The sequence below is a fragment of the Alosa sapidissima genome, chromosome 9 (genome assembly GCF_018492685.1).
Source record: "Alosa sapidissima isolate fAloSap1 chromosome 9, fAloSap1.pri, whole genome shotgun sequence".
In the NCBI taxonomy this organism is placed as follows: domain Eukaryota; kingdom Metazoa; phylum Chordata; class Actinopteri; order Clupeiformes; family Clupeidae; genus Alosa; species Alosa sapidissima.
In genome coordinates this window covers 23,527,011-23,548,779 of record NC_055965.1, presented here as the reverse complement: position 1 = coordinate 23,548,779, position 21,769 = coordinate 23,527,011, and the positions used below count along the sequence as shown (strand labels likewise).

Sequence of the window (21,769 nt, the reverse complement as noted above, 5' to 3'; positions counted from 1 at the left end):
GCTAATGGGGGAAACTGCTAAGATTGCTATTTCCCCCTATTCATACTTTGCACGTGACGTCACAACCACTGGCAGGCGGGCAAGAACGTCGTTCTCCAGCAAGGAAATCGAGTAAATTAGTCTAGGATCTGGCCAGGACGTCGCCAGTTTTACTATACAAAAGTTGTTTTTTTTAGGTGTAAATAACATGCCAGATAGTTGTTGTGCGATTGGATGCACTAACCGCCGAGGAGATAAGCCGGGGTTATGTTTTTACCGGATCTGATCAGGAGAATTCAAAGAGAAGACAACTATGGATACAGGCTATCAGACGTGAAATCGTTTCAGGAAATGGGACCTGGCAACCTTCACAGGCCCTACATGTCTGTGCAGTGATCATTTCATCAAAGGTAATTTCAACATTTGAATACAATGGGTGTATGATCATGTAATTAATTGTGTCTTAAAGGAGAATTCCGGTGTGATATTGACCTAAAATGTATTGAAACATGATACCGAGTGTGAACGTATGTCTCATAGCCCATCTCGGCTTGTCCCTTGCACTCCAAAATCTGGCGCTAGTTAGCCGATGCTACCAACAGCTTTTTCAATAGTGGTGCTTCGGCATCGGGCTAGCCATGCAAATAAATCACTGTTTGAAAAAGCACTGGTAGTTTACTTACAAGACGATTTATACAGACAGTATCTTCACGAAGTTTAGCGTTTGCAGCCATCTTGAATTTAGTCACGATAAGTCGAGCAACGAGTAAGAATGAACAGGTATTATAAGGGATCAGATTCCAAAAATAATTCAGTGGAAATGCATCAAAATTGTTTGCATTTCTTGATACAGTACATGCCGAATAAAACACTACTATCTTGATATCTTTTACTCCAATATAGGTACCTCTTCCGTCTTTCCCGCAACAAAACTGGAGCAGACGACAAAGTAATCATCGAGGGCGTGGGCCTAAGACGTTCACGAAGGATGTGATTTGTTTGCCCTTCTCGACAGCATCCACGTTCCCAATACCTAGAGGGATCTCTAGAAATAGTTTGGTTGAAGCAGGCCTAATCGGGAAGATTTCTTTTTCATCTGACTGGTCGGAAATGCAGCTGAGAGGGGAGATAAGTGCCATTTTCCGAGGAACATTTAGACTTTCTGAAAACCAAATATTGCCATTTGAGTACTTGGGTACGATCAAAGGTTGCAAAAAATTGATGAAACCAAAGGTGACCAGGGGCCTCATGTACAAAGACTTGTGTGGATTTCATACTAAAACATTGCGTACGCGCAAACCTGAAAAGTAGCGTACGCACAAAAAATCATCAAAGGTAATTTGCATCACTCTGTTGCTTGCATATCATGCTGCATACTGGGGACTAGTGTATGGGTAGGGCATCTGCAGTTAATTAATCAACCCTAGGTACTGGTCATGACATTGTAGTAGGCGTAGTGCATCGTGTACGACAGCAGTAGTAATAGCCATATTCGGAAACAGCAAGTGTTTCGCTTGAAGAGGAACTGAAATTAAATTGAGAGTAAAGGTGACATGACAGATGTGTTGTGTCTTTTTAGCGGCAAGATACTTAAAGGGGGGGGGGTCAGGATTTTGGACATAGGACCTCATTTCCAAGTTATCAAGTGTGATATTTATCAGTGGAGACCGTTTTGAACACCGGTAATTATACTTGCTCTGGTTAGTAGTACTGTACCGACCGAGAGAAGCTCACTCCAATCGGGATACATGGTAGAATCCTAGGTAATATCAGTCCGACGCTGCCGTTGCTTATATGCCTACTACCAACTTCAGGGAACAAAGTATAACCAGAGAGGGTTAAAGCGGAGCTAGTAATCAAGGATCTTTGGTATAACTATTGCAAAGCGATGCAAGGGTAGTTTTATTTCTAACACTATTTTGTCAACACAGACATTTACATCGATTGTCTGGCATTATAATTTATTTGCCTCGGGTGTACTTTGGAGTGGGTAGGACTGTGTTTAGTGGCAGGCTAACACATACTGATGACTTGCGCTAGCCTAGCAACTGCGAACTCTGCAACTCCGCTTTAACCCTCTCTAGAAGGACTGGATGAAACGTGCTGAAAACGATCGCCACTGATCAATATCACACTTGCTAACTTGGAAATGAGGTCCTATGTCCAACATCCTGAACCATCCCTTTAAACCTGATTACGTAGTTATAAAAGGGATAAAAGCCAATTTAGTTTGTTGGTTTTTATACATGGACGTGTAACATTATAAAACCAACATACGTGTTTATAAACTACTTGCATCATGGCAATTATGGAATCTAAGGTTGAGCGAGCTAGCCCTGTAGTTTTCAGTGAGCAGCACTTAAAAACTCAAACAATTTAGCCATATATTCAAATGGAAAGAAAAAATAGACGAGACAATACTGGAGATTTTCTGGCTACAGTGCAATGCAAACTGACAGACCGACCAATGTCGGATTAACGCGGAGAAAGGCAGGGTAACATAGCCTGTAGGTTCAGCTGCAACGTTTCTATTGTATTAAAATATTACAACTGGCAGAAAGCATTTCAGATACAATTCTACCTTTACGTCCACACTCTTACATCAGGACCGAGAGACACGAGCGCTAACCACTTGAGCTAGCTAGCCTGCTATCAGTTAAGTGTCTGTATTTCCTGCACGGTACATATCCTAACTAGATGTACCGCAGAGCGGTACAAAATATGACCGCCGCCCAGTCCAGCACATTTTTTCCACAAAAATAAATCACGCTGAAAAGCCTATGATTCTAACTGTCTCACTAAATTGCATTATCCACACTCAATTCTCACTGATATCTGCTAGACAACAAGTACCAAAACAAGATTAGTTCATAGATTTCACATGTACAATTCATTTTATACAACCCCATCCCCATCTTGCCTGTTCATAATTCTGAGAAATTCTTGAATTGTGTGCATGTGTGCGTACACACGTTTATGTTTATGTGTGTGCGTGCTTGTGTGTTTGTCTGCGTATGTGTGTTTGTGCATGTGCATGCATGCGTACATATGTCTACTGTGTGAGTATGTGTCATACGTATGATTACTGTGAATGTATGTGTGTGCGTGTGTATCTGTTTATGCACATGTGTGCACATGGAATGGGTTAACATGACCCCTGGAGGCAAACATACAGAAAAAATTGGTCATCGTAGGCCCTACGGTTCTCAAGATATTCACAGAAAACTGTGTCTGCCCTACCTAGAAAAAAAATCTGACTAAACCTATATGACCGCCGCTTCGCTGCACGGCGGTCATAATTATGACATGGCATAAGGGGGGTTGCGTTCCACACTGAGAACTCAATTTACATGTAGGCCCTAGCCTGATGTTATATTTGAGCCCCATCTCAAAATAAGTTGCTATTTGTCGATCCATCACAAACATAACGTAAGCGGTATCACTTATGAGATCTCTTCCAGTGATTTCACCGACACAGACACTGCAGCCTAGCCTGCATTTATGCGCGCAGCCCGTTATTTTTTGCTCTTGTTCGCCTCTTGCTGACAAAATAAGGAACTAATTTACTACTAAATTAGTAGTAGAAACTAATCTCAGTGGCAGAAGCTCTCCGGAATGTTGGTTCTCATGAATTAATGGATTTGCGAGATCTCGCACAACAAACTCAATATCTCGCAAAAGAAACTCGAGATCTAGCAAAAGAAACTCGAGATCTCGCAAACCTAGTCCCAAGTACATACCTTTTCTCAGTTTTTTTTTTTTTCATGTCACCTCCCAGGCTCTGTATACTTGGGACAAACACTGGTTTGCGAGATCTTGAGTTTGTTTTTTGCGACATCGAGTTTCTTTTGCGAAATCTTGACTTTTTTTTGCGAGATATTAAGTTTCTTTTGCAAAATCTTGACTTTCTTTTGCGAGATATTCAGTTTGTTTTGCGAAATCTCGCAAATCCATCAATGCATAATGAGAACCAGAAACGTTCGGGAGAGCTTCAGCCACTGAAATTATTTTGCCAGCATGAGGCGAACAAGAGCAAAACTAACGGGCTGCGTACATAAATGCAGGCCAGGCTGCAGTGTCATTGTCGGCGAAATCACTGAAAGAGACCTCAGAAGTGATACCGCTTACGTTACGTTTGTTAGTGATTGATCGACAAATAACAACTTATTTTTGAAAAAAGAAGAACATAAACAGAGGATAGAAAATACAAAAGGAGGGAGAGCACGCAAAGAAGGTAGGCCTATGGTTCTTGGCTTCACGTTCGGGCAGCAGACGAGTTCGAGGATAGGGTAGGACAATGATGACATTAATACAGTAGCCCGCTGTGGCATGGTCGCTTGCAATTGTATGGTTGATCTATATTTTAATTAATTGATCTGAATTGGTTGATGTTTCTCCTGGTAGCCTGTGCTCGCCTGTGCTGCGTGCGTATACCTAGGCCATATGGTTGTCGCGGTAGTGGGCGCGCGTGCATGTTAAAAGTCGAGATCTCGCAAAACAAACTCAAGATCTCGCAAACCTAGTCAGTGTTTGTCCCCAGTACATACCTTTTCTCCGTTTTTATTTTTTTCATGGCACCTCCCAGGCTCCTTAGAAACCTAATTTGCATGTGAATAGCTTCGCTGCGCGGCGGTCATAATAATGCAGCGCTGCACAGATCTGGCTAAATGTAAAGCATGTTTGTTTTGACAGATTCAGCCAGATCTGCACAGTGCTGCAAGATCGAACGTGCATGCTGATTTAGAGTCGTCAAAAAGTTCTGTGGTATACAACAGGACACAATAATAATTTATAGCAACCATAGTTTATAGTAATTAATGTAATTCTAATATGCAGTGTTCAGTTGAGTATACAGAATTTAAATTTACGTGGTTGATGCTTGGATTTTATTTACTTACCAAAGAGGAAAATGGCCAAAAAGTAACTCAAATTCACTACAAAGAAAAGCACACAGTAAGCATCAGTAACCACCCTTAAATAAATAGATTTGTGTGGAGAGTGATTATTAAATTTAATTCGTTAATGTTTCACTTTTGCATTTTAAGATCCCCACTCTCAAGTAAAATATAAAATTCCAATCAGTCAATGCCGGAATGCTCTGTGAATGCCAGCTTTGTACTAAATGTAATTAATGTGATTAATGTTTCAATGTAGACTACACATTGCTTTTCCGTGTTTAATGCCAATGTGATCTCCTACTACCCATGCATGGTCTGTGAGTTATGATTTAAACAAACCTGTAATGTGAGTCCTATTGTGATAATCAGTCATTTCTATTATTTTCTGTGTGTGTTCCATCGCGCTACCTTCTGTGTGCCCATGTGTGAAAGCCTGTGCCAGTTGCCAGTGTATCAGTGTCTTAAGATGAGACACTAAAGGTCAAAGAGCCAACCAGGACTTAAATCAAGGGACAATGATATACCTGCCTGAAATGATTATTGTAAAATCATCTATTTTCCTGTATTCAACAACAACAGCACACTTCTACATTCGTGAGAGTCAGGGCTCCGAACCGGTTCAAGGAACGAAAACCAAAAACGAACGGAATTTTACGAGGAGCGGAAACGGAAACGAAAACAAAATGGTCTTCAACTGTTCCGGAACAGAAACGTTATTCTGAAATCCACAAAACCGGTTAATAATGTTTTTTTTTTCGTTCTCTATATATTTTATAAAATTTCGCAAAAGCATATCCTATGTCAGGGAGACTATTTCCGGTTGTGCGAAAAACAAGCCCGCATCTACACTGTTAATGTGAGATAACAAGCCGCTATGTAGCCAACTACTGTAGGCGAACAGCCTAATAATTTGATTTCTGCAGTTTGAAAAAAAAAAAAAACGAATAAATGGACCTTTGGTCCAAATGTGTATATTTTGTCTTACTGTTGTAATGTAACCTATCCGTCTGCCACTTCGGATCTTAGGCCAGCTCGTAGCGTAGGCTACTGAAACTGATTTGGAAATTGTTTGTAGCCTATGCGTAATAGCCTATTTTGCCTGTCCACGCTTTGTCGTTTTAAAGTCGGGATTTGAAATGTTTGCGCAATTATAGCCTATTCTATGTAGAAGAGTTAAACAGGAAATTTGAGATAGGCCTTGTCAGCAACAGACAGGTTCGTTTATAAACAGGGTTGGAATTATAGCGCAAGCCTTTGAAGATCTCCATATGGATAAAACTTAGGCTACAACCAGGTAAGGAGTTTAGCACGTATCCAGAAATATTTTTGATAAGAAATTATTTACAGGCATAGGTTAGGCCTATAGTAAGTCTGTAGGCTATGGGATGGATAGCCCATCTGAATGTTTTTGGATGCCGCCTGTGATTTATTATTTTTGGGCATAGCTACGATATAGGCTAAATCAAGAGGAAATAATGAGTATGTCTATTCTAAGGTAAAGTCCACAAAAATAGACTTGATAGGCCCGCCAAACACTGCCGGAACTTTAAGAACGAACGATATTTTGCGTTCCGAACCGGTTCAGGACCGATATGTTGGTGGCGGAACGCATGCAAGAACGAAAACGTTAAACATAGGCCTACCTGAACCGTTCGGAACGGAACGTTTGAAAAATAATTTCGTTTTCAAGCCCTGGTGAGAGTACCTCAGAAGTTAAAGCCCCATGAACAAAGAGTAAACACTATTCAAAAGAATAGTTCATATCAGTACCCTGCATTCTTTATCATCAATACTACTAATAATAATCATAATTATGAAAGTAATGATGAACGCAGTGTCATCCGGTCTTCAGTAGAGCTACTACTACTACTACTACTAATAATAATAATAATAATAGATACAAACACAGTCGCATACCATCACCCTCATCGTAGTATGACAAGTTGTCTGCAGGTGTGTGTTGGTACACAGGTACAGTCAAGTTAGGAGGTGTGTGTGTGTGTGTGTGTGTGTGTGTTTTCACCCAGACATGACATCAGGGAGAGATGACTGACTAACACGGGAACAGCTCAGATGGCATGGGGTGTGGTTTCTACATATGTGACAACACTGCCATTAACTGCATGTGCATGCACCTCAGTATCCCGGTTATGGGGCTTATCCAGACTTTGATCATATTCGGGATATGTTGTTTACGTGAATAGAGGAACCGGTTATTAATATCTGGTTCCTCCAAAAATAAATAAATAAATATCCCTGTATACATGATGAATACTATGTATCCTGGTTCCCAACAATAACGTTTTTGCAGCTAGAGCACATGGGATTGCATGAAAAACTAGGATAAGGTGTAAACATGGAACAGTATCCTGGAGTTTTCCAGCCAGCAAATACCTGATTTGTCAAAACCAGGATATGGGCTTATGAGGAGTTCTAAAATCGGAATATATGATGTTTAAACACTGAACCGGGATACTTCAAAATCCCGATCATACCAGGGATACTGGAGTCAGTCCATGTCAGTGTTGTATTCCTAGTGAGTTTTCTGAGGGTGCACCTATTGCCATGCCTTAAAATACCCCGGTAATAGTATTAAGGACGGATATTTGTTTGTTGTTTATTAGACCCAATTGGATTAACCATTATATAACAAAATGTGGTCTTGAGCTTTGTGTGAACAGGTTAGTTTCCAGCCTGTGTTTTTGCTTTTTTTGTATTTTTGCTTTCAGCCCTCCTCAAACCCCTGTTGGTCATACTAGGCCCTACTGTCTGACACGTGCTCCACCTACCAGACACAGAACAGTCTGATAGTTCTCGTAATTTCTTAGCAAGCTAGAGTCCATATTATGGTCTGTTCTCAAATTGATTTTGATCTAAGTATATGTAAGTATAGATAGATGGATAGATAGATAGATAGATAAATAGATAGATACTTTGATCCCGTGAGGGAAATGTGGACCGTTTCTCAAAGTCAAGGATGGGTCCTTCAAAGCCGCTTTTTCAAGGACGTTATGTCATCGAATCTCGCCAAGCACTGTTCCAATGGCAAGGGTGCTTTAAAATTCTATCAAGTATTGAGTCCTTCGTTCTGAGATTTTTCGAGGATGCATGTGTGTATCCTTTGCGTGCTTGTGTAACAGGACGAGGTCAACGCCCCTTGTCTAGCCCGGTAGTGCCATTGCGAGTGGCTCTTGGCATTCAGAGGTGAGCCAATCAGCATATAGGAGTGGCTTTATTAACTTCAGCTTTTCATTTCAAAGCCGACGTCATAGCTGCATACCGTTGTTCGTCCACTTGACTCCTGCCTTCACCGCAGGATCCCTTGAGCTGTTTTGGCCTCCTGACCGCTGTGCATGCATCCAGTGACATTCCTGGTACAGTAGGTTATTGTGGCATTGCGTTCGTAGTAACTTTCCCTGTATAATGTAGGCTAGTATAGTTAACACAAACTTGGGGGTTTTAGGACTGCTGTCGGTAGCAGAACGTGGGCCTCATAATCGACCTCATCTGATCGGCATGCAATTTTAACTGTCTTCAAAATAATATGTACCTTGTGTGGGTTTTAATTATATCTTTTTCGTGTAGCAGAGCTTGGCGGTAACGCAAGGAGCGGCAACATCAAGGCTACTTTGGTCCAAGTTCCGAACACTGCTGTTTTGTCTGCACCCAAGCTGTGTTGGTCGATCTTACCTGTTTTTGTTTACTGTATGTTTACATTACACACGGGAAAAGAACTGTACAACGGACGCTCTTGTCCAGCTTTATTCTGTCTGTGAAAGTGGCCTTGAACGCCCTGCGTGTTAAGTGTCAATAGAAGCTGTGGTTGTGAAATGAATGAACGTTTGTGTTTTTATTGTAAGTTGTCTCCAGAGTGTGAGTGCATATGGTGTGCATTAGAATTAGTGGCTCATTCGTTGATCTCTCCGTCTCTTGCTGGTGTGTGTGTGTATTTGTGCATGTGTGACTGTGTATATTGTACATGTGTGTCCAGGCCTTGTAGGCCATTTGTGTCAGTGCCTTAGTGGCAAAGGTTCTGACTGTCTGGAGAGAACCCACTCCCTGTATGTTTTTAATGAATGTAAATAAAGACAGAGTTTATTTTTGGAACCACGCCTCTGGTTTTCCTGTGACCACGAACCTGTGTTGCCTGGTTGGGCTTTAGGTAACAAATTATAGTCCAATTCATTGAATATTCTGAGGGGCAGGGCCTCAGATGGCGTAGTCAACATGTCTCACAATAGAGAGCTAACCTTCCACTTGCCACACTTGGAACACCCACAATCCTGTGCGCACATGATTTTTAATAATAATGCACCTGCTGCTTCCTGCATATTCGCTAGTCTGTTTCATTGTGTGTTTTCCGAATGCGATGAAGAAGCCTTGCCTCGTCTCTGAAGGATTTGACTCGGCAGGGCTCGTTCTACCAAGCACGAATCCTTGACTTTGAGAAACGGTGAATGTCTCTGCAGTTATCCCATCCTTGAATTAGTGAACACACATAGCAGTGAACAGTGAACACACACTAACCCAGAGCAGTGAGCTGCCTGCAACATCGGGGCTCGGGGAGCAGTGAGGGGTTAGGTGCCTTGCTCAAGGGCACTTCAACCGTACATTTTTCCTACTGGTCAGGGAGCGAAACCGGCAACCCTCTCCGGTTTCAAGCCCAAAGCCCTAACCAGTAGGCCACGGCTGCTCATGATCTGACCTTTATGGCTGCCCTTGTGTGCCTGTTGTTTATCTTGAGGGTTTTGCATAACACACACACACATATCTGTTATAGCACACATGCTCATTTGCACAAGAAAATGTTGTGGCATGACTTGGTGGTGACAAGTTTACAGTGATAGCATCACCATCATGGAACAACAGAGACAGAGAAAGTATCAGATCCTCCGATGTAAAACATGGACTCATCTGAAGCACACAACACGCACGTGTCTCTGTTTTATACTCCATAGATACCCCATAGAAACAATGGACCACAACAAACACATGACTGGAAACACAGATCTTTATCTATTTACATGTACTTGAACAGACCAAATGCAAACCATTCACCCTAAAGGCTAGTACCCTGAACATTAGCCTTTCAGTGACTTTTTATTTTTTATTTGTTTACTTTATATTCTGTCATGAACCGGACATTTCACAGATCAGGGCACCACACATGACACTCAGAGATACTCAATCCCATATCTACTGTACATTCTGATTTTCTCATTACATCCCTTGTCTGTAATCGTTATTGAAGCTAAAAAATACATACTAATACATTTATAAAAGATAAAATGTGATTCAATGTTGTTAGTAACAATACGGATATCTGTTACTGTTCTTGCCTGTGTGTTTACAGTCTCACCTCAACTCAGGCTCCGCAACTGAATTTCTCAAAAGCCTCACGCTCACCAGCTATGCAGTAAATCGTGATCATACGCTTCATTTCATTTTGGAGATTTATTTCATTTCAGCAATTTATCCATGACACATTTCCACCGTGACTGCTACCAATCAAAGACTCTTTTTTTTACTGTTTAGGATTTTGGGTAGTGTAGTTCTTTTTCTGTGAAATCGTGATTTCTTTATCTGTTTTGGCTGACACGTTTACCCAAAGCGACTAACAGATGTCGACTAATTGCAGGGTCAGACTCCAGGGAGCAACTCTGGGTTGAGTGTGTTGCTCAGGGGCACAAGAATGGAAGCTGGGAGTCGAACTCACAGCTTTTCGGGTCACGGCGTGCAAACCCTGAGGCTGTGTCTGTGGCTCTGATCTACAGTTGACCAGCAGCATCAGTTCCGGGTTTGACCTCCTCTCTCTTCCGGCAGGTTCTCATACACAGCCTCAGGACTGTCCCAGGCTTTCTCCACCGTGACCTTTACAGCCTAGGGGAAGAGAGACTGGCACGGTTTTGACACTAGCACGCACAGACACACACACAAACTCACACAAGAATACATAGAGCGCATGCACACGCACACACACACACACAAATTCACACAAGAATACATACAGTACAGCACACACACATATATACCTGTGTGACCTGCACTTCCATAGAGTCTGACCAGGCATCTGTATCTTCCCTGATGTAAAGACAATAGAGATAGACTCAGAACGCAGCTTTGTGGGCAGACGAGACAATAGAGAAAAGTCACAAAAACAGCCTTTCAGACAGGAAACTCTCAGAATAAGTAATAGCAAGATTGTTATTGATGTAAATACAAGATGTTTGTTTAGTGTTGGCAGACTAGATGCTGCTGCTGTTAGAAACCTCTTCACCAAGTTAGTGGTGACTCTCCATAATTGCTGCTGCACAAAGGAAAACAAAATGAATAAACATCTACATTAATGAAAGGAAGATCCCCCCCCCCCCCCTCCCCCCAAGCAGATCCGTTCTGTGATTGGTTCCTTCGTTGAGGTGAAAATGAAGTCCATGGAATCCAGGTTGCAGTAGCGTGTCCATGGAATCCAGGTTGCAGTAGCGTGTCCATGGAATCCAGGCTGCCTAGCAGCGTGAATAAAATTGCGTGTGTAAAGCAGTATGGGAAAAAACCCAGGCTACAGTCCAGGCTGGACCAGGCTGTTTTTGTTACCATTTGTTGGAGCCTGAACTGTCCACAGAGGTTGACTTTTTTTACAGTGCTGTATGTGTCAAAAATGTGTTAGCTTAGAAACTGTGTAACATCGCTTAGAGCACCTTTTAATTTAATAAGAGTGACTGACTGACCACTTAATAGTGGTGACTCTCCATAATTGCTGCTGCATAAAGGAAAACAAAATAAACATCTACATTAATGAAAGGAAGACCCCCCCCAAGGTCCCAAGCAGATCTAGTCAGGTGGAGCTGAGGGGGGAGGGTGGAGTAAGAAATTGCTGTCATTTTGCAGGAGGTGCATGAGTCTACCTGCAAAACCATGGAAATGCAATCAATGCTCGCTGAGCTTGTGCTAAATGGTTCTCACCAATACCAATTAACTGCGTCACTCAGGGTTTTGGTCAAAAGTTTTAACTAGCCAACTTGCTCCGCTGGTGGGGAAACACATGGGACTCATAGCGCTGTCCTATTGCGTGCAGAGGGAATTTGAAAGACGACCGTTTATCCCGCCCCTCGGACTGAGCACTGCAAACAGTGAGTGCCCAGATCCTACTTTTTAATGTGGGTCTGGCTCGTCAGGCTAAATTTGCAACACAATGCAGGTGTCTAGTCTCTATGAAAATGAAGTACCTTAAATTCTCATATGTTGGTCCACACACGTCATTGGTGCATTCATTGTCTTTGCCTCTGGTCAATGTCTGTGGTAGAAGAGCAGGAGAGGATTCTTTCAGCAGGAACGCACAGGCTTGTAGTTTATGTAGTACACTCAATGCTCTCTCTCACACACACACACAGGCACACGCAAACGCACACACACAAACACGCACACACACACACACATGCATTCACACAAACACACAATAATGATAATAATAATAGACCCAGTGGCGACTGACTTCATAATCGGAGCTTATAGATTTCATCTGGAGGGCTACGTAGGTGTCAGTGTTAAGGTCTCTCTGGTCAGCATGTGCCTTACGCAGAACAGAGAAGAATAAATTAATCAAATTATATATTTTTTAAATCATGATTAATCAGATAGAATGCATTTCTATAGTTAACTGCGATTAACCACATATTTTATCCCATGATTAAAATCCTATTATTTTGCCATTCAGACCTATAAGTGTTTTAAGCTATGTTAGGCGGTTTCTAAGCTAAAACATTTTTTGTCACATACAGCAAACATCACCTCACCATCTGTTAACTGCCTGTGCCCTGATTACACTGTAAAAAAAACTGGTCTCTGTGGACAGCCCAGGCTCCAAAAATGGCAACAAAAACAACTTGGTCCAGTCTGGACCATGAAAACATAACAAGCTGTTCAAGGCAATCACCAATGAGATGCAGGTTTAGGAGAGTTTCAATTGCACAGCAAAAAGTTGGAAGGAGTGGCGAGCTGGCTTTTTTCATACCGACCTTGAACTTGAACTCTCTTTTTCTCTCACACATGCATGACACACACACACACACACACACACTTACACACACACACACACACTCCCTCCCTCTCTCTCTCTCTCTCTCTCTCTCTCTCTATTTTCTTTTCTGGATAGGCACAGGCGTATTCAGTGATCCAAAGTCAACATATTCCTCACTTGATTACCTGTTGGTTCTTCTGACTGGTTGTACTTCTCCTGGGAAGAGAGAGGAAGGAAGAATGAAATAGGCTAAATAAATAAAAATGTATGTACAGTACAAAAATAGCCTAGCTAATGTTTTGGTTGTGAATTATGAAGTTACGCAAACAGGCCAGCACATATTATACATGACCAGAAAGGCATACACTGTAGGTTACTTTTGTAGGCTCTGCGTACAATCGATGCAGAATCATATATCATGCTTTACCGTACATGTTAAATTTGCAGAACAGTATTTGAAGAAATCAGATAAAAAATGTTCTTTGCATTAAACCTACCTTTTAAAACTGCAAACCAAAGCAACAGTCACTGCAATGCACACAGTGAATATACCTGCGATGCTCAAAATCAACATAAACAAAAAACTGAACTTCCCTAAAAATAATTAAAAGCACAGCATTAGAGTACGGTCATGGCAACAGGTACAGTATTAAAAGCAATTGACTGTGACTTTGAACTCAATGTTTATTGAACATAAGAAAACAAGACAATAACTAAACAACAACAAAGGCAGAAATGAATAATCGCCCACAGAAACACTCACTTCTTCCAGCGATGTGCAGAGAAACACTCTTCTGCGTTCCTACTTTATTCCAGGCCTCACAGTAGAACCATCCACTCTCCCCTGTGCTGTAGTTCTGTCCTGCTCCTACAGGGGGCATCACATTCTCCTTGAACCACGTGTAGTTCTCCACCTTTGGGTTGCCATCGCTGCTACACTGCATAGACACAAATCCTACCTCCAGGTCTTCAGCGGCAGGATGAACAAATATTGACGTGTGTTGAGGTGGATCTATAAAAAACAAACAAACAGAAGAAAATATACACAGAAACAAACAAAAATAAACACAACAAAGTAAAAGTATCATTAGATTAAATCACTGAAGACACTGGATGGAATGAAAACATAACAATGATTTTTTAAAATATATTATTTTTTATACATATTATTTTTTTAAATATACTATTTTTTTATGCCTCTAATATGATAGGATAGTGGAGAATGACAGAAAGTGAGTGGGAGAGAGTCAGGGTAGGATCTGGAAAGGACCACGGGGCGGGAAGTGAACCTGGGTCGCCGGGGTACTACGGCGTGGGGCCCATAGCAATGATTTTTAAGGATATTATTTATGTGTTTTTGTTTGTTTGTTTTTGATTGACTGAATATTAAAAATTCATCTTATAATTGTGATTTTTTTCTAGGAAAAAACAACATTAAATTTAATCTTACAGTGGATGATGAACTTACAGAGAATGTCGAAAAATCCAAATGTTGAATTCTGTCCCCCATGTTTGTTGGCTGACATACAGAAATACTGTCCACTGTCGTTTGTACTGATATTTTTGAAGGTGTAGTTTTGTCCTTGTCCGATCTGAGACACGTTTGGTCCAGTTTTCTTGTACCAGGTGTAGGTCTTCACAGAGGGCCGACCATCACTGCTGCAGGTCAGAGTCACTGGAACTCCCTCTACAATCTCACCGGGTGGGGTTACAGAGATGGACGTTTTCTTTGGGGGATCTAAATTTGTAATTAAATACATGAATGAATGAATGAATGAATGAATGAATGAATTAATTAAATGCATTAATGAATTAACCATTCACAACAGGGAAAAATGGTACGTAAAGATGACCAAAATGGTAAAAGGGATGGATGAGGTGTCGCAATACAACCGAGGGGAATGTACAAGACGTGACCATTTTTGCCTGTTTCCACATAGACAGTATCACACGCCTTCTATTCAACACTCACATTCTACAGAGAGTTTCATGGCGGGCGAAGAGATGACCTTGTTGCCATGGGCACAAGCGTACTCCCCCTCGTGACTTATGGCGATCTGACCCAGGATCAGTTTTTCTGTGTCAGTGGAGGTGGTCGTATTCAACATTGGCTTGTTATTCTTCATCCACGTGTATGGCATTTTGGCTTGTGGCTGGCAGGTGGTGGTGCACTCAAGCATAGCTCTTTCCCCAACGAGTGCAGTTTTAGGGCCCGAAACACGGAGGCCTGTGTGATCATATACAGTAAGTGGTTTAGGGATATAACCTGGCTCTAGAAATGCTGCTGTCAGTTCCTATTTTAGCCACCATGGGGCTAGATTCAGCCATTTAATTTTCAGCCAACAACTTTAACAGTGGTTCACATTCTTTATTAATTCTGCATAAGTTCCGGTAAAGTAACATGTAAGTATGCATGTTATATTTGCATTTTGTTCCATGATTACTATTACATATACTTTAATAAGTAAATGTTACTGAGTGACACAACAGAAGCAATAGAGCAAAATTAAGCAATAAGCTCCAGGAGGCCGTAGGTAGAAATTATTCATAGATAATCATTCTTCCAACAACAAATATATTTCTTCTATCAGAATGGTTACCATGTAACATCTACATGCAGCAACTCTAACTTCTGTATTAATTCATAGTGGCAAGGTAAAATAGAATGAAATTCGGTCAACATGAAGGGTTGCACTGGGTTTACAATGGCATCGAACGCTATTTAGCCAGTCATTACAATGGCATCAAACGCTATTTAGCCAATCAAAACTAAGGACCGGAACTATCCGTTTTAGAATAAATGTTGCATATCAAAGACGTAGCAATAAATGTAGAACTGCAAATATTTACAGGCAAAGATTTATGGACTTAAACACATTGCATGATTTAATACTGTGACAATAAGTACTGGAAAAATCTTCAACAAACTTTTATTTCCTATGTATTTCAATATATTTCATGTCAAAATGTCACTACTTACCTGTCACAGACACCTGAACCCCTGGCTCTCCTGTCCAATTCTCGGATGTAACATTTGCATTTGTTGTCATTCTGAACCAATAGACTCCATCGTCGGCTGCGGACAAGGCAGACAATTCCAGGGTGCAGTTGCGGACCTTGTCCCCCAAATATTGCACTCGATTGCGGTAACGTTCCTCCTTAGAAATATCGGAGCGACTGGCAGCATCGTTGATCCAGAAGGCTTGTTTGACCTGGAGGCCTTTTGGGTGGGAGAACTCACATGGCAGGACAACTGAGGCCCCATGAAATACGCAAACACTCTGCTGTCCATATAGGACACCCCATGTCTGGCCCAAGGTCAAGGATCCTATCAATGAAATCATACAGTATGCAGTGTATTTCGAGAGAGCAAACATGCAAAGACATAGCAATGCAATTTGTTGCTGGTAAAGGGAGGCCTGCTATTCAAGCATTTGCCATGAGTATCTGTACTTGGTGATATGATATGTCAGCCTCTCTCTCTCATCTACTCCTGCTCAGTCTCTCTCTCTCTCTTGCCATCTATAATTACTCTCACATTCACCTCTGCTCTCTGCATACTATCTGAGCTTAACTTAGACTCGTGCAGAAGGTAAAGCCACTTCCTCTACCAATGTGGTTGCATTTCCTTTCTGTGAGCATTTGCATGAAAAATGGCTAGCATTTTGATTAAACTCATCAGCCTCAGAAGCTACAATACAAGGATACAAGGATACAAGGAAGTTTATTGTCACATGCATATAGTTACTGGAAGTAAGAAATGCAGTGAAATTATGTCTGGTGTCAGCCTATTTGTGCATTAATGGGGGGGGGTAAAAAGTGCAGTAGAAGAGGGGTTTAGTAGATTAAGTGGCAAGGGCTGCATAAAAAAAAAAAAAAAAAAAAAAATGACCCTATATAAACACAAGGACCGTATTGCCCAGCTTATCCGGTTGTTTAGTCTACACAAGCCATTTCAGGGTGCAAACCTTTTCACCATCACCTCCTTTTTAGTGAGGGTACAAAAATGTGCTGTTACCGTAGCTGCCCAGTCATATGATATAATCAAGAGTAAAGTCCAGGCCTCCATGAAAAAAAAAAGATTCTATGAGGTTGAGGCAGAGGTGAGTAGTAGCATGTCCATCATTGTAGGCTACTCTGTGCTGTGGGGGAAACATGTCTTTCTTTTACTGTCTATGGAGAAACCGAGCAGCTCTGGTCCCAGTTGGACTCAGAAACAGAATCATCAGTGCATTATTGCATCACAACTTAACAACCGGATTGTCCAGCTCTCCCTAGTCACGAACCAGTTATCCCAAATGTCTTGAACAATTACAAAATGTGTCCAAAGTTCAGCCAGAACTACTTTTACCTACCAGTACAGATAACAGCTACTTCACCTCTTACATGTCATCTCGTGTTAGGTTAGAAAAAAAGAGAAATGTCTTTACCTTGCTGCGAGATTAAGAGTGCCATACAACACAGACTCCACATTGGAGATAGGAAGCTGGGCATCTTGAACAGGACCGTAGTGGTGGAGCTCAGGCTCCTATTCAAGACTGATGGGGAGTCAATCGTAGATGAGCTAAGACCACAGTAGAGAGCAGTAGCTTCGGACTTCCTTCCTGTGATGGACGGTGGGTAAGTTCCACCACTCTCTCTCTCTCTCTCTCTCTCTCTCTCTATCTATCTACCTCTCTTGTTTGATTGTTGTAGTGAGTGTTGTAGTTTAGTACATAGAAAAAGTTTGAGGTTTCACCTTTACAGCTGTGTGTGTGTGTGTGTGTGTGTGCTGCAGGTCTGAAAATGTTTTTTTTGGCCAGATGTGGTGGTGTGATGGTCAATGGAGTGTGTGTTGTAGTTTACTACAAATACAATAAAACGTTTGAGGTTTCACCTCTACAGTTGTGTGTGTGTGTGTGTGCAGCAGGTCTGAAAATGTGGTTGTTGTTTTTTTTGGCCAAATGTCATCAGTTCATGTCATCATATGTCATGACGACCATGATATCGCTCTCTCTCTCTCATTCTCTCTCTCTTTCTCTGCAGTGCATCTAGTCATATAAATATTCTTGTATGTTAGTCTTTTATTTGCACATATCCTGTACACACTCCAAGATAGATTCAAAGGAAGTTTAGACAAGATCTGCAAATGAGACACTGTTGCTTTAAGAACCATTAGCAACAACAAATGGTGTGTGACTTCAGTTGAGGACGAGAAGGTTGTGGCTTGGGCCAGTGGTTAATGTTGCTGTGGTTACCCTATAGTTTAATTCGGTACAATGAGGCTTAATGCTGCTCTAAGGGATGTTGGGTAAGGTCACTTCTGTTGACGCTCAAACAAAACAAAAAAGCTAGCTCGCAACACCCTCCCCCTCCCTCCCGTGCTATTGAAACTCTCCTAAACACGCGTCTTGTCAGTGATTGGCTGGAACAGATTATGATTTTATGGTCTAGGCTGGACCAAGTAGTTTTTGTTGCCATTGTTAGAACCTGGGCTGTCCACAGAGACCACATTTTTTTCATTTAACATAATATCAACAATCAGCCAGTGAACATTGTACAAGATGCACACAGTATAACATCTGTAGGCCAACCCAGTATTCAAGCACAGCAGTCACTCATGACACACACTCCAAGATCGATTTAAAGGACGTTTAGACAAGATCTGCAAATGAGACACTGTTGCTTTAAGAACCATTAGCAACAACAAATGGTGTGTGACTTCAGTTGAGGACAACAAGGTTGTGGCTTGGGCCAGAGTGGTTCCCCTGCATACTCACTCTCAGTCTCACTCTCTCTACCTCTCTCTCTCTCACTCTATCTCTCTCTCTCTCCCTCTTAATGGTGAAAAACTTCCTCCTTCTACCTTTACTCATTTCCCACATACATAATGGTGTGAATAAGAGGGCAAGAATAGTTTGCCTACAAAAAGGAACCAAAACTGCTATATTTGTCCATATAAGGAGATCCAGGTGTTTATTGAAGCTAACTACCTATGGAAAGTTGCATTGAAAGTTATATCAGGGGTAGCAAAAATCAAAGTGTGCTGTCATAACGTGCCAAAGATCACAGTCAAGGCACAAACATGTGTAGAGCAAAATGTCTGTATTGCCTGCTTCTTTGTCCCCACAATAATTAAGGTGTGATAATTCCAAATCCGGTAACACTTTAAATTAACACACCCATATTCATCATTAATTTGCCAGTAACTAACATAATTGTTAGTAAGATATTATCCCTTAATTAGCAGTTATCACTCGTTAATTAATCATTTACAAGGCATGACCATATTTCACCCTTAACAGACCAATAACTAAGACTTAAGCAGATATTACTTCCTAACTACTGATTATTACTGGTAAATTAGAAGGCAATAGGACACAAATTATGATCATATAACAGGCCATGCATAGTTCTGGTAGTATTATGTAGCAGTTCCAAAAGAACAGCTGTTCTCCATTAACAACACCCAAATAGCATGGGCTGTTCTTGTGGAATGAAATGCAAACCTACAACTATTAATACTGCCTAAATACATATGAATGAATACAGTATAAGTGAGAATATGCTCATTGCATTTCTCTGTTTCAAAGATCACCATAAGGCACCGCCAGCTCCAACTACTGGGGCTCTGTTTGCAGACAGGGGAACTCCTGTGCCGATCCTGTGTTAAATACAACTCTCCCTCTTCCTCCTCCTCTTCTTCCTCCTCCTCTTCTTCCTCCTCCTCTTCTTCTTTCTCCTCTTCTTCCTCCTCCTCTTCTTCCTCCTCCTCTTCTTCTTTCTCTGCAGTGCACCAAGAATGTGATGGAGGCGAGCATCTCGTGCTTCCGCAACCTGACCAACCCTGCTCTACGCAGCAATCGTGGCCATGAAGTACAGTACGCGGACGAGACGGGCGGCCTTTTATCCACGTGTTCTTCAACATGGGCGGCCTCATGCACGTCACCTGAAGTACCTGACCTGTGGTTGCATGCGGAGCCGCACTGTCTCGCCATAATAAAATACTTCAAAATCTACCACAGTTACGTTAGACGACACCAATCATTTACATTTTTACATTTGCATTACATTTAGACACTGTTGTTCAAAGTTACTTATACTGTATATGTAAACTATATTACGAAGTAATTACATTGTCCCTTGAGCAACTTGGGGTGAAGTGCCTTGCCTTAAGGGCACAAAGGTGGAATTGAGCCCACAATTTTTAAGGCTACTGCACACTAGCCCAGCTCCAATCATAATCTGAGAGAGAGAGAGAGAGAGAGAGTGGTAGGGAAATGTAACCATGGTCAAATTAAATGAACTACGATAGGGGATGTCTCACTCACAAATCACATTTTTTGCCTGCACAGGATAATGAAAAAGTGAAGTGAACTAGTATGCGAGATGGAGAGAGATAAGGATACTATGAGGAGTAAGAGGACATAGCCTGGGGGTTGGGTGGTGTTTTGGTGGATGTATTTGAAAATGTTAATCTCCCGTGACATCATACATAACGTACAAATTCCATACATAAACTCTGACCTTTAGCCAAGAATAGATCTATGAAAGAGGCACTGTAGCCTTTTTGAAAATTACATCAGCTTCCATTAAAAGTGTGAAAAAGCTCAGTTGAGTCAGGATTCTGTGTTCACCATGTTCTAGCTCTCCAGTAGGTGTTGATTCCGTGTTCACCATGTTCCATCTCTCCAGTAAGTGTTGATTCCGTGTTCACCATGTTCTAGCTCTCCAGTAGGTGTTGATTCCGTGTTCACCATGTTCCATCTCTCCAGTAAGTGTTGATTTCGTGTTCACCATGTTCTAGCTCTCCAATAAGTGTTGTCTCCACCCTCCAGGCAGCTACAGTGCTTCACTCTTTTGGGGGGCATGAACATGGGGACTCATGAACATGACCCCAGAGTGTAGCACTGTAGCTGCCTGGAGGCTGTAACTGTTGGCTGCAGCAACTCGAGCTAGGTAGAACTGATTGTTTTCAGGGTTTTTTTCATATCAACATTACTCAGTGACCTCCACAAAAACGTAGATCTATGTGAAAAATCAGTAGATTTGTCCAGTAAGTGTTGTGGCCACACTCCTGAGTTCTAAAATGTGTGACTTCCGTTGAGGGTGAGAAGGCTGTAACTCGGGTCAGTGGTTAATGTTCCCATGGTTACCAAGCCCTCTCTCTCTCTCGCCCCAGTGTGGCCTCCTCCCTTCTGCTACATTTGGGTGCACACTTCCTGTTTTTACCATGGCTTACTCATTCTACTTGTATTCCTCTCTCTCTCCCTTTCTCTCCCTCTCTCTAGTGTGGCCTCATCCCTTCCTCTATGTTTGGTTGAAAACGTCCTCTTTTTACCATGGCTTACTGAATCTGCTTATATTCCCCCCCCCCTCTCTCTGTCTTTGACCACTGTTTGTATCTTTCTCATGATATTAAATTTGCAAACATATTTTGCATCATTATTATGCATTAAGTTAGACGTTACACTTTACAATTCCTCTCTCTCTTTTTTTTTTTTTCTCTCTCTCTCTCTCCCTCTATCTTTCCCTATCATTCTCTCAAGCCCACGTTGACCATTTGGAGCAATGTGAATCAACTAGCCTCACATCTAACCACAGCTCAGAGCAGCATGACAGGACAACCACATGACAGTTTGAAAGAGAGGGCAGATTGAGACATACACACACACACACACACACACACACATATCACACACACACACACACACACACACACACACACACACAGACACCTCAAACACACTCCCACACAGTCTAAACATATTTTTAAACAGTTGCAAAATGAGGCACGAGGGCAATTGTATCTACTTCACAACCAGTTAAAAAAAAGGGAAGTCAACACGAAAATAGCCAACTCTGAAAAGTTAAAGCTGCAAGCCACTGCCGGGTTTCT

The 21,769-nt window shown here is 41.7% G+C and overlaps 1 protein-coding gene across 1 annotated transcript; it reads right to left on the bottom strand.

Moving 5' to 3' along the window:
- Positions 1–9,936: 9,936 nt before the first annotated feature.
- On the bottom strand, positions 9,937–17,505 carry LOC121719517 (B-cell receptor CD22-like). The gene is made up of 11 exons (XM_042105235.1): positions 17,322–17,505; positions 15,872–16,219; positions 14,864–15,118; positions 14,360–14,629; positions 13,655–13,903; positions 13,389–13,485; positions 13,077–13,107; positions 12,367–12,444; positions 12,101–12,168; positions 10,910–10,958; positions 9,937–10,757 (listed from the first exon to the last, which is right to left on the bottom strand). The coding sequence occupies exons 1-11, from the start codon at positions 17,383–17,385 to the stop codon at positions 10,665–10,667; spliced, it is 1,602 nt and encodes a 533-aa protein (XP_041961169.1). The 5' UTR covers positions 17,386–17,505; the 3' UTR covers positions 9,937–10,664.
- Between the last annotated feature and the right edge of the window lie 4,264 nt (positions 17,506–21,769).